Source organism: Tiliqua scincoides, chromosome 1, assembly GCF_035046505.1.
Source record: "Tiliqua scincoides isolate rTilSci1 chromosome 1, rTilSci1.hap2, whole genome shotgun sequence".
NCBI lineage: Eukaryota > Metazoa > Chordata > Lepidosauria > Squamata > Scincidae > Tiliqua > Tiliqua scincoides.
Window position 1 is genome coordinate 112139215 of NC_089821.1, and position 19732 is coordinate 112158946.

The 19732-nt window shown below is 43.2% G+C and overlaps 1 protein-coding gene across 1 annotated transcript in view; it reads right to left on the reverse strand.

Moving 5' to 3' along the window:
- Positions 1-7997: 7997 nt before the first annotated feature.
- The window catches only part of FRZB (frizzled related protein), a 35076-nt gene continuing 23341 nt past the window's right edge, over positions 7998-19732 (reverse strand). The window contains exons 4-6 of the mRNA XM_066636804.1: positions 16920-17124; positions 14783-14846; positions 7998-8207 (exon numbers count right to left, since the gene is read on the reverse strand). Coding sequence (XP_066492901.1) covers positions 8097-8207; positions 14783-14846; positions 16920-17124 — 380 coding nt within the window. The 3' untranslated portion in view covers positions 7998-8096. The remainder of the gene's footprint in view (positions 8208-14782; positions 14847-16919; positions 17125-19732) is intronic.

Here is a 19732-nt window from a genome sequence, read left to right on the forward strand (position 1 = left end):
GAGCCAAGCATGTGGTCTTTGAGAATAGAGAGAGATTGTATTCCCCTTTCAAGCTATGATCTGTCAGTAGAAAGACAGACTCGCACCATGAGAGTAGTGATCCACATGGTAAGTAGCATTATGGCTGAGGAATGCAGGGCAGGGACACCTTTTGCAGCTGCATCCTTGTGGCAGATAGATTGTAACATAAGAAGAGCCCTGCTAGTCCAGCTTCCTGTATCTCACAGTGGCCCACCAAATGCCCCAGGGAGCACACAAGGCAACAGACACAACTGCTTCCCTGGATTGTACCTTTTGTTCATGGATCACATTCAGTACCATCAAGGGAAATGGAGACAAATAATCAAATCATGAGTCAGCACTGTACACAGGCTTCTCCAAGACTTTTCAAAAATGATAAAACATATAGTTACAAAGTAGATGTGTGTCATTGAGATGTGTCTCAATGTCAGTGTGGCATTGAGGTTAAAAAAAAAAGGCTGTCAAAGTACTTGGTACATCAGCCCAGATGTTCACAAGGTAATTCTGACCCATTGCTGTGTTTTGGCCTCGCCTCACAAAATTGTGGCAATGATAAGTTGGGTGAAGAGAGACCCTTGTATGCCACCCTAAGCTTCTTTATAAGAAACGTGGATATGTAACAAAATTAAAGCCTCATTTAAACCAATAGGAATTGGGGAGAAAATACCCCAGTGCAATAGGAAGCAAACATCTTATACAGCAGTTCCAGTGCCTTTGGGCGAGTCATATCACATCTTCAAACCTGTGCAAACCTTTAGGTTGTGTTCTTGATCAGAATAAAAAATGGAGTACACTGTACACACATTACTTAACTGTGTAAATCGATGTTATGTGTTGGAATGAAATCATTCAGTTGCTCTTTGTCTCCAATTCCATGGAGACTTTGGTGCAGATACTCTGTAACATAAGAACATAAGAAGAGCCCCACTGGATCAGGCCATAGGCCCATCTAGTCCAGCTTCCTGTATCTCAGCGGCCCACCAAATGCCCCATGGAGCACACCAGATGTGTTTGTGTACACATACATACACAGTCAAGGCCCAATCCTATGGGCATTCTGCACTGCTGAAACTTGCATTCAGGTGGCACAGCATACTTTATGGCAGTTGCAAAAGTTGTTGAATGATGTGCTATTCAGCACTGCCAGGCCACCGCAGCAAGAGGTGAGCAGCTATGTGCCAGCAGCCTGCAGAGAGTCCCAGAGCTCATAAGTTAGCATGGGCAGAACGGGGCAGAGACCAGGGAAGGGAGGGGGCAGAGAGAGAAGGGGATGGTATCAGTGGCAGTGGCATCACCTATGTCCTATCCCCCTTCCCAGGTCCCATTGGACTTGCTCCAACTAAATTGCTTTGGGCAGTGGAGGCTTACCCCTGGGCAAAAGAATAAATTCCCTTGCCCAGAAGAGACCTCCAGAACTTCTCCTTCTTCAGGATTCAGCACACACTCTGGTGGTGGGGCTACATCTGTGGGGAGGGGGGTTAGGTAGGATTGGGGGGTTAGGTAGGGTTAGGCAGGATCACTCACTGCACTGAGCCTCAATGGCTTCCCTTGATGGGCTGTTTTTACAGTATACTGAAAGAATGAATGGGGTGATGCAGTTAGATTCTTCCTCTAAGAAGCTCACCCTCAGCCAACTTATCATTATATATGATGTGTGATATAACATTTGCATGTCACTGACAAGTCACAAGATGTGAGTTACAAACATAAGGTTCAGAGAAATGTTGTAAAAACTCACATTTAACAATATTGCACAGATGAAGATTTGAACACAAATATTGTGCCTGGAGCTGCAACCTTGAGAGGGGAAGGAATGAATCGGAAAGAATGAAACATCCTGACATCAGACCAAAAGATCAATGGGCTTCCCAAGAGCCTGTCCCTCGATACCAATCAGTAGGGGGCAGGATGGATTTTGTGGTTGCCTCTGTGAAATCTTATCTGCAGTGCTTAATCCACTGCAACCAGCAGGGCATAGTAGCTGTAGTTACAAACATAAATCAACCCTCAAGGCCAGACTATACATCTAGCTAAAGGCAATGACACAAAATGCAGCTCCTAATGAAATCACGTCAGAAGGGTCATCCTTTGAAAGAACAACCTTCTGAGGATTGTTTTTGTTAGCAAAAATACCACTGGCTTAGGGGACAAAATTCCATCAGCAAGGCTAGTACTTTAAAATCAGCTTGAATCAGCATACAGTACAGTATTGCTCTTTGTGGCACCAGTCCCATAGCTTCAAAGGCCAGAATCACGACTATAATAAAATAAAACATTGGTCTTTCTGGCTAGTGGCTGATTTTATTGGAATATCATAGATTATCTGCCTGTGACACTTGTCTCCTGTGTTGCAATTGGGTTTACTTTATTGATTTTACAATTGTCTTGTTTTCTATTGGATGCCACCTTGAACATTTTTAAAGGGTGTAATTGTTTAAAAGTGACCTCTGTGTGTGTGTGAGAGAGAGAGAGAGATGTGATCTGTAGCATCAAAAGAGAAGCAGGCAGAGGCACTAAACCCACCCCCATCTCCCACCCACTGCTTCTATCACCACACCCCATCCTTTTTCTCCCCCATAAGAACATAAGAACAGCCCCACTGGATCAGGCCATAGGCCCATCTAGTCCAGCTTTCTGTATCTCACAGCGGCCCACCAAATGCCCCAGGGAGCACACCAGATAACAAGAGACCTCATCCTGGTGCCCTCCCTTGCATCTGGCATTCTGACTTAACCCATTTCTAAAATCAGGAGGTTGCGCATACACATCATGGTTTGTAACCTGTAATAGATTTTTCCTCCAGAAACTTGTCCAATCCCCTTTTAAAGGCATCCAGGCCAGATGCTGTCACCACATCCTGTGGCAAGGAGTTCCACAGACCGACCACACGCTGAGTAAAGAAATATTTTCTTTTGTCTGTCCTAACCCAACACTCAATTTTAGTGGATATCCCCTGGTTCTGGTGTTATGTGAGAGTGTAAAGATCATCTCTCTATCCACTTTATCCTTCCCATGCATAATTTTGTATGTCTCAATCATGTCCCCCCTCAGGCGTCTCTTTTCTAGGCTGAAGAGGCCCAAACGCCATAGCCTTTCCTCATAAGGAAGGTGCCCCAGCCCCGTAATCATCTTATTCGCTCTCTTTTGCACCTTTTCCATTTCCACTATGTCTTTTTTGAGATGCAGCGACCAGAACTGGACACAATACTCCAGGTGTGGCCTTACCATCGATTTGTACAACGGCATTATAATATTAGCCATTTTGTTCTCAATACCCTTCCTAATGATCCCAAGCATAGAATTGGCCTCATGCTTTGATACTAGGAATGAGCCCAGCTGGGAGAAGAGCACCAGGAAAGAAGGGCTAGGGAGCGAAGGACTGTAGATGGAGGGGTAGCATTCATCACAAGCCAGTGGTGCTTTTAATCATAATCCCACTTCTTGTTTTAGATGAAGTTGAGATAGATCCACATTTGAAGTCACAGGTGTGCCACAAGCACATTTTGTTTGGGCCATCAAGTGACTCTCCTTAGACTCCAAACACCGACAACTACTTTTCCTACAGGGAAGCAACATCAGAAGGGCAATTTTGTGTGGCAACAGGTCACGCGTGCCTGCCTGCATGTGTGCATGTACTTTCTTCAGCAACCCTCTCATCATCATCTCCCGTAGATTGTCTGCACAGGAAGAAAAGTGAAATGGCACCGCTTTCCCTTTTCTTATCCCTTGCTAGTATAACAGAAAAGAGGAAGAATTGAGAGGAGTGGGGAGATGATTTTAATAGGGTGGGGAGAGGAAAAGAAAGGAAGGTCATTTTTTGATGTCAGGCAGCAAAACATCATGGGCCACCAGCACGGGGTGTGCCTAACGTACACATTTCTGCTCTGTTCTAATGGTTATCTCACCCAGCCATTTTTCTCTAGCCCACATGAATACAAGAGAAAACCCAAGAGACTCTGGGTCTTTCTCTGGGAAAAGCAGTTGTGCAGCTTGTGTTACTCATGTTTGAAAGTCATGTGTATTTAAGGCCCAAAAACAAGAGTCCAGTTAATGAGAATTCTGGGCAAAACACACCAGTCAGCTTTGGAGATGATGCTCTCCTCTCCCCAAAAAGAGAATGAACATTTTCAGAGCCTCCGTTGAACTGAACTGGACAGCTGTAAACAGCTTGTGTAGAAACATTGTTTCAGAATTCATGAATTTGTGATTTGTAATTTCAAATTACTTATTATTTTTAAAATAAAAAATACAGGGTACAAGCTCTGCAGAAGCCATCTTGCACCAGCCCCATTTCAATGAGCTAGCGCTACACAAGAACCCAAAGAGAACAGCAATTCAGTTTGCATCTTTGGGATATGCTCTCTGCACGGAGGCAGAAGTTTTGCTTTTGAAGTGGCATGAAAATGCATGAGGAAAGGCATGAATTAGATAAAGCGGAACTGGCTGTGCAAACGTACTTCCAGGTTTCTCAGCTGTTTCTTTTTTAACTCAGACAACTGTTGTTGTTTTTAAATTAAACTAGCACAGCTGCTTTCATACTGTGCTGTTTGCTCCTGGACATTACAGAAGGTCTGGAAGGCACAATGAAATGGTTCAGCTCTCATTTGCAATCTGAGTGGTCCAGTCCATTTGATCTCAGCTGTCTAATTCTATAGCACGTATTGACCAGGCCCCCTTCCTCCTCCTGCTTCAGGTTGGAAGAGGGGTCAAGATGACAATGATGATGGCAATAAGTGTGGACTTTGAGAAGAGAAGGCAATGGCCAGCCCATTTTCCATTTCTGTTTCCTCTTCCTCTGTTCTTGGGCTGCCACTCTATGTTTTTAAGCAGAGTTGCGGAGTAAAGCTGAACACAAAGAAGCCAGGAGGAGTGGAAGTGAGGCAATGCTTATCCTGGCCTCCTTGTTTTGCTCCTCTCTGCTGTTGTGTTTCAACACATACAGAGGAGGAACGTAAGGGAAACAGGGACTAAGTGAGGTGGTCACAGGTGATCACCAGGTGGCTGGTGGTGTAGGGGGCTGCCTGCATCCTCCACCACCCAAGGCAGCACTCTACAACTCACTTTACCGCTGGCCTGGTTCTGGCTACCACTACACTCTTTCGGGCTGCACTGGAGGTATGAGAGCTTCAGCACAATATACCCAGACCTGGCCAACCTCATAAGCCTTTGGAAGATCATCACAAAGCTCTGAGCCCTCATGCCACTTTGCCCACTGGGACGCACTGGCATTGGAAAGCCTCCTGTAAGCTAGAGCAGCATTCTGTTCATGATCCACAAGAGACCATGGTTGCAGATTAACTCCCTGCATAACGACCAGATGTGGGAACGGTGTAGTTTTAATCAGTCATCCTATATATCCCATTGCACTCAATCATACACACACCTGTGTATGCTTGCTATATGACAAAATATTGCTATATCCATAATTGACGTAGTGTCCAAGTTGGCTCAGGCTTGCGTTTTCATCAGCTTATTCAGCCCATCTGCACTTGTAATTTAGTGACATGATCTGTTACTATTGCCAAACAACTTTTAAGTGTTATTTGGGAGGGGGGGAGCAGCATTCTGTCAGTTTGGCAAACCACCAAAAACTGGGTCATGACCCAACTGGACTTGAATCACGCTATTCAAGATGGCAGCGCCCAGGAGAGCCAATAAGAAGAGGCCGTGGGATATCCTGTGGCACTGTGAGTTTGGACCTACTGCAAGTGGGACAAGTTATGTTGGGAACTGGCTTTTCTATGTACAGATACTGTCAATATTTTGAAGAATTTACAGTGGTTTCATGGTTTGAGTGGAATCTTCATTCCACAAGGGCACCACCATTAGTAAGGACACTGAAGCAGTTTATAACATAAATGTTTAATTTTTTGCTAAAATATTTGCTTTATTTTAGTTCAGTATTCTACTGATGAGTTAAAAAAAATAAAGACAGAATTACAATTTCCAACTATTGGCACTGGTATGTAAGGCATAAATGACACAATCGTCAGACTGACATGCTGGCATAAGTTGGCTAGACATACAGCCCAGGCTATAAAAATGAACATTTGTTACAAAAAAAAGTTAGGCTACAGTCCCCGCCCACTGCTGCAGTTCTTTTATGGAAGACATAGTATAGACTGTAATTTTCATAATAGCTGCAGGTCTTTTACACATTTCCAGTACTGACCATAGAACGCTGCAGCTTAATATAGGCACTGAAATATAGTCAAAATGACAACATTGAAATGAGACAAACAGACCTGGTGAAGACAGTCTACTTCGACAACCTCACAACAACAATGATGACAAAAGAAGAAGAAAAAGGGACACATTATCAGAGAGCAAGTATAACATCACTTCCGGCGAGACAATTCTATACAACCTTTTCCCACAAGGATTAAGACATTCAAAAGCAAGTCCTCTGTGCGGCATTTGTCATGGTTAATGTTTTAAAGCCAGACTTCATACAAGTGGTTTACTGAAGAGGAATCGACATTTAACAGACCTACCCTGTTAGAAATGGAGCTCTTTGTATAATCTCCTTGTATAATCCTTTTTCCATACAGTCCACAAGAGTCTTAAGTAAGGGAAAAAATGAATCCTAAAGGTAACAAACCCTCCATCCTGCAAAGGTTAATTTCAAAGCACAAACAGATATCTCATGCTATTTCCAATGTCCTTTATTTTGTTCAAACAACTTGCAAACTATTCATTCGGTTTTTAAAACAAAGGCTGCAATCCTATTCACGCCTAACAGAGAGTAAGCTCCACTGAACTCAGTAGAATTTACTTCTAAGTAGCAATGCACAGGATTGTGCTGGAAGTCTCCTGCCATTTGTACAGCAATTTGAACTTTGCATTTTCCCACAGAAAAAATTCTGATTCTGAATGTACACCTGAACCCATTCTTATCCGTACATTTGGGCCAGTTAACATAATTGTTCTCTCCTAACAGAAGCAATGCATGGTGAGGGAACAAAAACATGCTAGTTAGTCACAAATCCAGATTGTGCAGTTGATTGCCAGATGGTATATGAACTACTAACCACATGACAAGGGCCTATAGGCCCTGGATAGTATGGATGTAAGTCCTATGTACATTCCCACGAGGTACGGCAGGGTGTGACGTGCAGAAAGGTGAAATCTCTTTCCTCACTGCACACATAATCTCTTGGTTCATGAGAGGGGGTTCAGGGGGTAATTTGTACACATGCCTGGAGTAAAAAATGGGGCACAGGAGCCAAAGAAGGGCCCCCCAAAAGGGCCTGGGATCTCTCACCAGGACCCCATGAGGTGGAATGCAGGGGGTACATTGTACCTGGGTCCGGAAGCCAAAGGGGAGAACCAGAAATTTCTGGGATCTCAGAAAGTGTTTGCATACTAGCATTCACATTTGGTGTAACCCTACATAGATGTATATATCGTAATTTGTAGAAATTATGATCCAGTCCTATGACCCAATATGAAATCATGATCCAATGGAGAAGGGGTCCAAAAGGGACCCAAAAGAAAGTTTGTGCCTCCAAAAGGGGCCCCAAAGAAACTTTGTACCTCCTAATAAAATTCCTCTCAGAGGCCCTGCATAGTCTCTAATACTAAAGAAAGCAATTTAAACTGGTCCTGCCTGTTCCTCGGTTTCTTTAAGAAACAGCATTGCCTTTCAAGATCTGATCCAGTCATTGTGCACTGAAAATAATTCCGGTATACACTGGGTCTCACTGAATGCTAGAGATACGTAAGTACAGAGTACACACAGATCTCTGGGTTGGGGTAACTGTTTTCAAACAACCATGGCTTCTGCTGACATCATCCCATTTGCCAGTTTTAAGAAAACTCATATAGATGCGATCCATAGATATTTGTGAGGATAATATGCACATTTTTTTTTCTGAGTGTTTATACACCTACAAATACAAGGAGTTGGAAAAACAAAAGGGAAGTTAAAACGAATACTGACTACAACATGATCTTGTAGTAAACAATAGAATACAACGCGCAATAGTGCAATTTCTCCTTTGCTGCTCCAACAAGGCAAGTCTTTAATTTATATAAGTCCGTGGATTTTTTTTTTAAACAGGCGGTATGTTCTTCTAATTGCGTCTTTGTCGCGGATTGCTGGTTCGGCTGGATTTCTGAGCAGAATCGCTTTGCCCGGGTTCATTCCTGCCTTTTACTGGATGACGGAGCTTTTGATCCCAGCGCTGTAAGATTTCAAAAGAATAAAGTAAATACAATGGCGGTTTCTTTTAAAATAAACAGCTGCTTCTCATCTTTCCTACCAAAGTGATTCAGAGGGCAATCCAGAGTGCTCTGGGGGCCAGCGCAAGTCCTCTCTGCCAGCCCCGAGGTGTCAAAAGGTGCAATAAGGCAGGTTTGCGACACCAAGAGAGGAGGGAGGCCGACCCAAGCCCCATGGGCCAGTATAACAGGTAAGGTCATGCCGGTTGAATCAGGTTGGTGCAGGTGCTTGAGGAGGGCAGGAAGAAGACTTCCGGGTGGGGGAAAGCGGGCTTTGTGCGAGCAGAGCTGGGGCCATGTGACGCAGAACAAACTAGCCCCATTGGGGCTGCTGCAATGTTAAGTGGGGGTTAGAGGAGTGAATTGCCCTTGCCCCAGGCTAAGCCGTTGGCAGCCCAACCCTGCTCTGGATGCAAGGCAGGCCAGCCAGCCTGCCTGTTCTAGGGCAGGTAAGGTTTGGGCTGTCAAGTTGCAATCCTAAACATACTCATATGAGACTAGCAGCCCAATCCTGTTGGGCTTTTTCAGTGGTGGATCTCGGTTTGAGGGCGGGAGGGGGAGGATTTTGGTGGTGGCAGTAGCACACACCAAGATCCTAGCCGCTCTTTCCAGCCCAGACCCATTTCTAGGAGTCTGGAACAAAAGACCTGAAAATTCCATAGGGTTAAATCCATTTTAGTTATATTAATATTTAAAACAATGTTACTTCCAGCTATGGTCATAATCAGTGAATGATTTTTGTATGCAAAATTCATATGCACATGAATTAGCTCTAAGGTGTTATTAGAAAAACAAGTAATTGTTTTTCTATTTCTGGTATTTGATTTTCAAACATTGCCGTTCTCCCTTTCAGATTACCTTTATTCGAGCAATCCCTGGCCACCTTAGAGATCGTATTAACAGTATGGGTGAACTAGCCAACACCAACACAGGATGACTCAAGCAGAAAAGTGCCTTGCATTTAGCTGTATTTATTTTTTAAATAAAGCCTAAGTGAAGCCACCTGTGAGCCCATTTGAGAAAACAGAACGGAAAAAGCTGCCAAGTGATTTGACTGCAACAGCTGGACAGAGAGCAGCCCAAGTATGAGGAACAAGCCACAGTGCTAGACTCCCCAAGACTTTAGCCCTGTTTGCAGACGTTTGCCTCAGTTCATTCCATCCTTCACTGTTCCAGGACTTATCTTGGTAGGTTCCCTTTCATCACGTTCTCTCCTTGAACTGTAGCCTTCAGACTTTACCCCTTTCCCTAAAATACCAGATGGATACAACTACACCTAAGTACCCATTACCTACAGCAGTGAAGTACGATGAGGTCCAGGTCCAGGAAGTCACAACTACAGGAATACTCTCTCCCTCATCCCAATTCCTTAAACTCAGTCTCTCTCAGTGGATCTTACCTTCCTTGAATCTCTCTCTTTCTCACTCTGGAAATAAAATTTTTTTTAAACTAACTTCTTCCCCCTAGTGTCCAGCAGGGAGTGTCTGTTTACACAACAAAGGCAATAGATTGGACTGAATGTTCACTTAATGATGTAGGGCGCAATCCTAACCAACTTTCCAGCACTGGCATAGCTGTGCCAGTGGGGCATGTGCTGCATCTTGCAGTCATGGAGGCCTCCTCAAGGTAAGGCAAAATTTGTTCCCTTACCTCAGAGTTGCATTGCCCTTATGTCAGTGCTGAAAAGTGGGTTAGGATTGTGGCCCTAATCATGTAACAAATGGGATCGGAGAACATATCCCTGTCGTTAAGTGGTGCACACCTGTATATAAAACAATAAATACAATCATAATAAATAATAATAATACATGTATTTATATACCGCCTTTCTTGGTCGTCAGATTTCTCCTCAGACTTTATTCAAGGCGGTTTACATGGGCAGGCTGTTCTAAATCCCCATAGGGATTTTTACAATCAAAGCAAGGTTCTGTCTTTCAAGAACCACAACATTTCAAACATTTCACAACCACAAAACATTTCATGTTTTTACATTGTTTGTAAAAACAAACTATTTACAACCAAAGCACCACTATTACTATTCACACAGGAGTGTGTGTGCCTACACCTCAGTGTTGGTGGGCTTACTACAGTTGAACCTCACACACTATGTCTTTATTACTTTTTACCTGGCTTTTCCCCTTCAGTAGAGGCATATACAGCATTCCAATAGAATATAAAAATTGCCATAACAATAAAAAATCAAGCTATAACCGTTAAAACTAACACACCAAAGCAGCAATAAAGCGTTAGAAACAAAGATTGCTGAGAACTCTGGAGAACACAAATGCTTGCTTAAGTTTTATCGTTATTTTTGGTCCTGACTAAATTACTAGGCTTTGAGTTGGAGGTTCAAGAGCAAATTTCTAACTGTGGCATTTTGGTTTTGGTTTAGGGAGTAACTTGTTGACCTCCAGACACAGCTTCCAGAGGGGGAGCTGTATTCATCTGTTGCAGAAGGGTTGATGGGACCTTAAAGATGAACCTGTAGACCAGTGGCTCCCAAACATACCTGGGTCACAATGGCCCTGCAGCCTCTTCTTCCCGGTTTAGGTGAGCACTACCATTTACTAGATTTCATGAGGTCCAATATGGTAGCACCCAAATCCTGTGAGATCTGGGTGCTGCCATCTTGGATCTCACAAGATCTCACCTTGATGCTTTGCTTCCAAAGAGTTCACTATCTGAACTAGACTGTGGAAAAACAAGACCAGGAAGGAGGACAGACAAGATGAAAATTGTTAGCGAATTCCAATATATGTACTTAATGCTTGATTGCTGTTGGGAATGAGGATTGCTAGGAAGGCGCTATTGTAACTGCGGAATGTTTCTGGGCAAAGGTCAGGGGGACAGGATGCTCTGAAATGACTCCACCTCCTCCTTGCCATACTCTAGACCTCCTCCTTGCCTCCTCCATACTTGGAACAGCATGCTCCACCCAGCCTATTTTGAAGAAATGTCTGGGGAGTGATGGCAATGGAATATGAAGATGGCAAGATGAAGATGGCAAAGTGGCAATGGAAGATAATTGAAGCATGCACACTGAAGCTCAGAAAAAAGGAGTAGAAAATTGGGGTACTGTTTCACCATGGGTCAGGCCTGAAGGCCATGCACACCTATTTGGTTAGTGTCTGTGACTGACAGGCAAATCAGTTCCCCCATGCCTGCATCAGTTTGTGAATGGTTTCTTCAGCAGCAAGACAGTGTATTTGAATGGAGAGATCATATTTTTAAGGCCAATTTTTTTAAAAAAGAGCTCTGCTTCTACATGATCAGGTCTTTGTACAAAAAGCTCTTGCTAAGAAGCTTCCATCATAATTCTACCCACATTGCCAAGTAACTCAAAAGAATTTGCTGTGGTTCAAAATAACATCTATTCCATGAATACAGGAATAGCACAGACATTCAAAGCCCAGCATTTTTCTCTTCTGGTGTCCCAAAAGACAGGTATTTAAAGTTCCTGGCTTCATGCTATCCAAACCCCTGTAGGGATGAACTGAGTGAACTATTGTTTCATTCTCTGGCAGCAGTAGAATAAACATAAGAACAAATACAAGTGGAGAAAACAGACGTGGTGTTCAAAGGGAAAGGACAATTTGAACAGCAGCAGTGAAAAGATCTTGGTGGCCCCCACATACCTAACCAAATACGGTGACCCTCAGTAACCACGAGCTCAGCATCCATGGATCCGAATGACTGTAGATGCCAAGCATGCGGCTGGAGAGCCTCAGAGGACTTCCTAGACCTGACCAGAAATACTTTCCAGTTATAGCCAGGAGGCTTCTGAGGAGGCCAGGAGGCCACGTGATCTCCAGAGGGCCAGGCACAGCCCCCAGGTAAATTGGGGGCGCTGCGCACTCTCCACATATTATCTGTGTAATTTGGTATCCTGGAACTGATCCCCAACAGATACAGAGGGACCACTGTATAACCAATGGCAGGGAAAGAGCATCACTGGAATTTCTTCCCTGATTTTGTACCCTGTTTCAAAGAAGTTAGTTGATGATGATGATGGCTTGTTGCTTTTTGAAGGCCAGACACAGTTTGAAGGCCAGACACAGACAAATCACAAGCAGCCTCCTGGCCTGTGCATGCGTAACATCAACACTGTGTCATTGCCATCACAAGCCAGGTATGCCCCGTAACAGGAAGTCTCTCCCTGATGTCCCAGGAGGCCATGCATCCCACAAAGCAAGCACGTGTAGGCTGCTCATAATAAGAATGCCCGGAGCGTCCAGCTGGAGCATTTACTGGGGCATTTAAGTTAAGCGTTCAACAGCTGTGTTTTTATTAAGTAGGAGCAAAACATTCCTGAAAAGTAAAAACCTTGTAGTCTTATAGCCAAACCCTCTTTCTTTCTTTCTTTCTTTCTTAAAATGGTTTGTTTCAAATAGTTGTCTGTCATTTATAGTTTTGTAAAGATGCTAACAGATCACAAACATACAGGGTGGCATAACTTTGTACTCATTTGAAGACTTTCATATTCTTTTTGGGTTCCGACATCAGTGCCTGGATCTGAAATTAGTCATATCTCAATTTTATAACTAATATTTTTGAAAGAACTCTAATATATTGAAAAATCTGTGTGGAGTAACCATTTAGTTGTCTATGAACGTGTTTACATTTTGGAGTTGCCACTAAAGTTTCATTTTGGTAGATCTGCTGGGTACTGTGAAATACAGAATCAGATGTGCTCAAAAAATTATCCTGATGCCTGGAGCTGCAGACCTAAGAAATCTTATTTGAGAAAGCCCCATTTAATTGTGTGCCTTTCTTCTGCATAAAAATGCATTAGGTCAGATTGCATGTTCAGTGACTGTTGATGGGCTTCCAAAAACAAGGTGCTTACATGCATTCTTCGGGTGAACATCTGTGTAGTCACACAACTGAGATTGGCACCTGCACAGAACAACCTTGGAAACTTTAAGAGTCTTAGAATACAGGTATTGACACTTGCTCCTCCCTCCAAGTAGCCCAACAAATGTCCAGTGTGTGAAGTGCCCTTTCCCTGTGTTCTGATGGATACTGCAAGAATACCAGCAAGACGGTCTGGAGCCAGGTGGAAAGTGGAGACCAGCATGAGCAAGGAGGTCACATCTGGATGAACAACCACCTTACTCACAGAATCACAGAGCATTAGAATTGGAAAGGATCTCAGAGGTTGGTGACAAAGAAGTCCATCTTAGGTTGACCCCAGCATAGACTCTATGACTTTGCCCATATGGAGGGACAATTTGTGGGTACCAACCCTGCTCAACTGAGACTGTTTATTATCGTATTCAGGTTACTAGGTAGGGAAACCGTAGTCAGGAGAACACTATTGCACAGGCTCCAAGACCAAATGTGTCATGGACAGGAGGAAAAGTGAGGGGGAAATTGTCCCACCATTTGTTGATATAAAATACTGCGGCTGTCTGTTGTAACTAGGACTGTCTGGTTCCGGATTACTGGGAGAAATGGTCACAGGGTCTAACAAGCCCCTAAGAATTCCAGTCAGTTGATGTGGAAGCCTGTCTCTTCCATATGATCTGTTTAAAGTGGTGTCCTCAAAGGTGGGGAAAAGCAACTGTATCCCTTGTCGTGCTAGTATAGCAACCTTTTCAGTGGCTGTTTCTTCAGCATCTTTTTTAAGAATGTGAGCCTTTTGGGGAAAAGGAACCATTTATTTTGCTACATAAACCATTGTAAACTGTTGTTGTTGTTTAAAAAGCAGGATATAAATATTCTAATAATAATAATATTGGATGAATGAGAAGGTGAGCTTACTAACAGGTGCCTTGAATAATTGGGGTGGCAGGGGCTTTTGTTAATGAGGGCTTCTCAGGTAAAGGGACAAATGGCCTGATATGAAATGAGGGACGAATGTAAACCACCTCTTGAGCTCCAGACTGGCCTGGTTGAAGTGGTGAAGAACACTGAAGTGGGCGTGGGCAACACCTTTGTGCTCTTAGAAGCCAAAAGGCGGACGATGATGTGATTGTGACGTTCCTCTTTAGTCAGGCTCTGGCAATGCGAGCAGAAATCTATTGTGTGCGCTTTCCTGATGCTCAGCAGGCATGAGTCATGGCTGTCCATTGATGATAATCTTGCTCCATGTAGCACACACTTTTAAAAAGACACACTGAACCATAAGCCCAGCAATCCTTGCGGGAGATCACCCAAAGACAGAGCCCCCAAATGATCAAAAACAATGAGAAAATAAAACTGAAGACAATTGCCCCCCTCCCAAAAATAAGGAGGAAAAGAGAAAGATAAAGAAAGGAAAATAAAAATAAAAAGAGTGTCCCCATCCAAAGCTCACAGCAAAGATGCAGAATAGTTTTCTGAAGGTGCTGCTCACACAGTGGTTGGAAGAGAATGGCAAGCTCCCCCCTTGGAGAAAGGGGTAAGTTGCTTTCTGCATGTGCTTCCAACATCCCAAAGCTCTAGAAGCTGCTTTGCACATTCCATACATGTGATCCCAGAGACATCAAGAGGAAGACCCTCCCCTTTATAACCAAGGTCAAACATGATTCAACAATTAGAGCACGGTCTTACTTACCTTTACTTTTTTACCAAGGCGGTCCTTCCATTTCTCAGCTATGGAGCCTTCTACCAAAAGTAATCTGCATAGCATCAAAAATTTAAAATGTTATTGTAATAAACATCAGCCATGCAAATATTGATATATTGGGAAGAAAGAGAATGGTCTGTGTTCAAGGATGAAATGCCAGTATGTTAGGACACAGTAAGATGGGGTGGGCACAATGGGGAACACTGGTTGATTCCCTGGAGACCAACCTGCAGCTGAATCATAACTTAACACTGCACTGGTGGAACATGCAGGGGGTGAGCTATTGGGAAGTGCTGTTGCGAAAGCACCGTAAAGTGATTTGCAAGTAGCCAGCACACTGGCGAAACATACAGAGGTTTCCTGCGCATGCCAGCAGCCTTTCGGACACCAGCCAGAGCAGGTACGTCCAGCACAGGAGCAGGGGGTGGAACAGGGAGGAGATGGGATGGGCATGGAAAGTTCAGGTCTGGGAGTGGGGTGAGATTGGTGGCACCAGTGAATGCCATAACCAAACTCCCTTCCTGGTCCTGATCTGCCTGCATGGATCAACTCGGACTTGTGCCAGCAATATCGCTGGCGAATGTCCATATTGACATTGCAGCTGCTGGGACTTAACCTGGGGCAAAAGGACAAATGTCCCCTTACCTCAAGGAGACCTCCAGCAGCCAAAATAGCCCACGCTGGTGCCACTGCATTGCCACGTGGAGATTTAAATAGGATTGAGCTGTTGTTTATTCCTTGGAACTGCCTGCTACTAGATACTCACTGAGGGGAAGCTACTGAATCTAGTACTCATCAAACATCCTAGTGCAGAAAACAGCCACTATGTCCTAGCTTGCCCTTGTTATTATGAAGCTAGAAAGCAGGAGAAAAGCATTTTGCTTTCTTTAGATGTTGGACTAGAGAAGGTTCAGGAGATGTTTTCATTAAAATATGAAATCAGGATAAATCAGGCAGGATAAATATTTAAAATTAAATTTTAATTTTAAATTAAGTTTTGTCTAATTTAAACAATTTAAATGTTTAAATTTGAAACATTTACCTAATGTTTACTTATGACTTTATTATTATACTCACAGCAACTTACATTCAGTCATGCTGTTATTTGCACAGCAACCCTGTGAGGTAGGCCAGGCAGAGGGAACAACTGGCCCAAGTCCACACACTGTCCTTCACAGCAAGGCTTTGAACTTGCCTCCCTATAGCCAAATTCTGCATTCTAGCTACAATGTTACATTCACTGACTAAATATTAAATGAATGAACAAATGAATGGCCAATGAGAGCAAGAGAGTGGTTGATTCCAAAATGTGGGGCTTTCACTACAGACTTTGGAAGTTGCAGCTACTTGGCCACTGATTTGAATTATTTGTGTATTTAAATTATTTCTGTCCTACCTTTCCTCCTTTGTAAAGGATGCATTCAAGGCAGCTCCCAAAATGTTAATTTATCTAAGAGGATGCACGTGTCACCAACTAGCTGCCAGGCACAATTCAAGGTGCTGGTTTTTATGGTCAGTGCCTTGGACAACTTGGCCTAATATGTCAGGGAGCATATTCCTGGCATCTCCAGTGAAAGAGCCAGATGACAAGCTTTGGGGAGTCATTGCCTGACCCAGTAAACATTACTGGGCAAGACAAACCAATAATCTGATTAGGGAGGGGCCACAGATCAGTGGCAGAGCACACACTTTGCATGCAGAAAGTTCAATCCCACGTTCAGTCCCTGACATCTGTAGACAGGGCAGGGAAAGATTCCTGAATGTGAAACCCTGGAGAGCTGTTGCCAGTCAGCATAGCATTTGACGGACCAATGGACTGCCTCTGCAAAAGGCAGCTCCTCAGGTTGATACGAATCAACTGCTTATTGAGAGTTAATTGAGACCTTTAGATAAGGCCTTGCTCCATTAATAAGAATTTAAGACTGAAGGTTATTCTAGTGGTTACACAGAGCAGAGCTTTCTCTGTGGTGGCACCAAACCGGCAACGAGCTCCTTTCTTAAGAAAGTTCTTCAGACACAGTCCTTTTCCGACTTCAGGATGCTGGCTATGTCCTATTCTCCTATTTATTCCATCAAGCTTTGTTTTGTTTATTCAGAGCCAACCAAAGGAAAGAAATTTAGTTACCTGGAACGTTCTTCATCTTCATAACCCATGATGATGTATTCTTCATTAGGACTGAGAGGCGGGCACAAGCAACCAGAGTTTGTGTACAGGTTAACAGTGTCCCTAGGAATATTCACCAAGGAAGATTTTAGAATCTCCTTCACTTCAACTACCGCAGTGACATCATGGCACTTGGTCTTCACCTCCTTTACTTTAGCCCTAATTACTGAAGAAAAGTAACAAAAAGCAGAGTTACAATTATGTCACAGCAGACAGATGTCATCCTGAATGTTTCATTCTTTGGAACTTTACTTCTCCTTGGCCAAGAAAAATACTTTTAAGAAAAGGAAAGCCTTACTGATCATTATTGATCATTATTCTGCGGGAGCTCCCTCTAAGAGTGGAAGAAGTGTTCTGCTCATGCAAGGATGCTTCCACAATGAGAAATCTCCTTCTGTGCATGGAGTGCTGTTCTCATTTGTCAAGGGAGCTCACAGTGGTGGGAGCACTAGTTGGGATGTAGCACATTATAATTAGATAGTAACTTTTGGTAAAGAAGTGCCTGGTAAACACTATGCTTATAAAACTGTTATATTGATGTCTTTCTATATTGTCCTTTAGGGATTTTCCAGATTGGCTGGCCTTTGTATTGCTGTCTCTTTTATATTAACATATGGCTACTTTTAAAGTAGATATTGTAATGTGATTTGTTTCCTCAATTAAGACTGGGTCCTTCATTATCTCCCATAATTAATAAATGGGCAGCTTTGTTCTCACAGTCATTTCCATTGTTACTTCTGACATACTCCAAGTTTTCAGGGTTTATCTTTTTTAAATTGCAAACAGTTTTACCATTACATGGCAATAAGAACTTTCCCTTGCAGATCTTCTATATTTTAATAGGTTGGCTAATAATGTATCATTATCACCTAATAATAGGTTAATAATGATGCAGCAATCATTATTAAGTTTCAGCATTCTGTGTGGGATTATAGCTGCAATTAGAAATGGCTATTGTCTCCTTTATGGATTTCTTGTAAGTTCTTATGAGGAACTGTTGAATATTTCTTTCCCCACAAAAGTTGTATGCATTAAGATTCACTTCAGGACCAATAATTATTCAGGTCAGCAGCTCCATAAAATGGATATGTACAACAACGGGAAAAACTAGCCCCTTCCTTTCCACCACTGTAGCTGCTGCTATAGAAGACTATCAGCTGTCAGCTGCAGACAGAGGAGCAAGAAAAGCCAGACCTCTTATTTTCCATCACTTTTTCTGCCACTAAAAGATCTGTAGTTGACAGCAGCTGGGGGGGGGGGGGCCCACAATTCCAGGCCTCCAACGTTTCCATCAAGGATCATCTTTTAGAAAATTGTTATTTGTATTTGTTATTATTGTGTGTTGGATTGTTGGAATTATTTTGTTCAATGGGGGATGCCAATGGAAAGGTGATTATGAACCTAATTATTTAATTAAACTGCTATTTCATTTGTTTCTCTAGATCAGGGGTGTCCAAAGTTTTTGGCAGGCATCATCTCTCTGACACTGTGTCGGGGGCCGGGGAAAAAAAGAATTAATTTACATTTAAAATTTGAATAAATTTACATAAGTTTACATAAATGAATATATTAAAGATGAACTTCTATGAATGAATCAAGGTCTTGCAATAGCTCAAGGCCTATAAAAGGCCTTGCACAAAGCAAGGCTGGCCTTTCCTTTGCTGCCGCTACTGCATTACAGACATGAAACATCAAGCAGTGGAGGGAGCCCTCATTCCACAGCTCACCCAAGAGGTCAAACAGTTGCCCTCATGCTGAGAGCAGTTGCATCGGGCCAGTGTGGGCTTGAACAAATCTCCAGAGGGCCAGAGGCTCATTGGAGACTAGGGGCTCTCTGAGGGCCGCATTGAGAGGCTTCGAGGGCCGCAAGTGGCCCCAGGTTTGGGCACCCCTGCTCTAGATGTAAGGGCTTCTATCATTTTTACACGATTATGATTGCACAGATCATCGGCTCTTTCACTGATTTATTTTAGTGACTAGCAAAAGAGCACAGAAGTGGCACAAGAAGGCAGAAGTGGCACATGAGACCCAAATGTCAACCACTCCAAATCAATTCCCCTTCAATTAATTTAACCCCCAAATAATCATCCCCCGCTACTCCCCCCCCCCAAATAAAAATACCAATTTTAACCATCTCACTCTTGCCTGTCCAGAGTTGCCTTTAGTTCTGATTCACTATGTACCATAGCAATCTGATCTTCTGTTTCGCTACCCCCAGCTTACAGGGAAGGAACTCAGACAGCAAATAAAGTATGACATTTAAAACAAGCAGCTGCTATCTAATCAGCAGCCATCTGATAAGTCAGCCAGCCCGGTCTGCTTCACGACGCTGTCCCTTCACATTCTTCCACTTAACAGCTGCACAGATGCCAGGTCAGCACACAAGCTTCCACTCTAGGGGAACACTGTGAGCAAGTTCTTTTTGCTAACTGCACAGCACCCCAACACTTGTGCCTCAGTGCCTAAAAAAAATATTTCATCTCGAATACAAAAGAATTACTTGGTTGATCTTTTTCCCATTAAGATGGTTGTTCAGAATACTGTGTGCTCTATACAATGAGGCATTAAACACCAAGGATACCATTGTTATATGCAGTGTACTTGCAATATTTATGCTCCTGTTTTTGACTTTCTGTTGCTTTTCAGTAACTTGTTTTATGACAGAGCCACTTTGACAATTGCCAACAAGTGGGGAGGGGTCAGCAATGGGCCAAGGCCCATCTCCATTCTCCAAACTAGTCTGCCTCCAAGCCCCTTTTTCTGCTGTCTCTTTC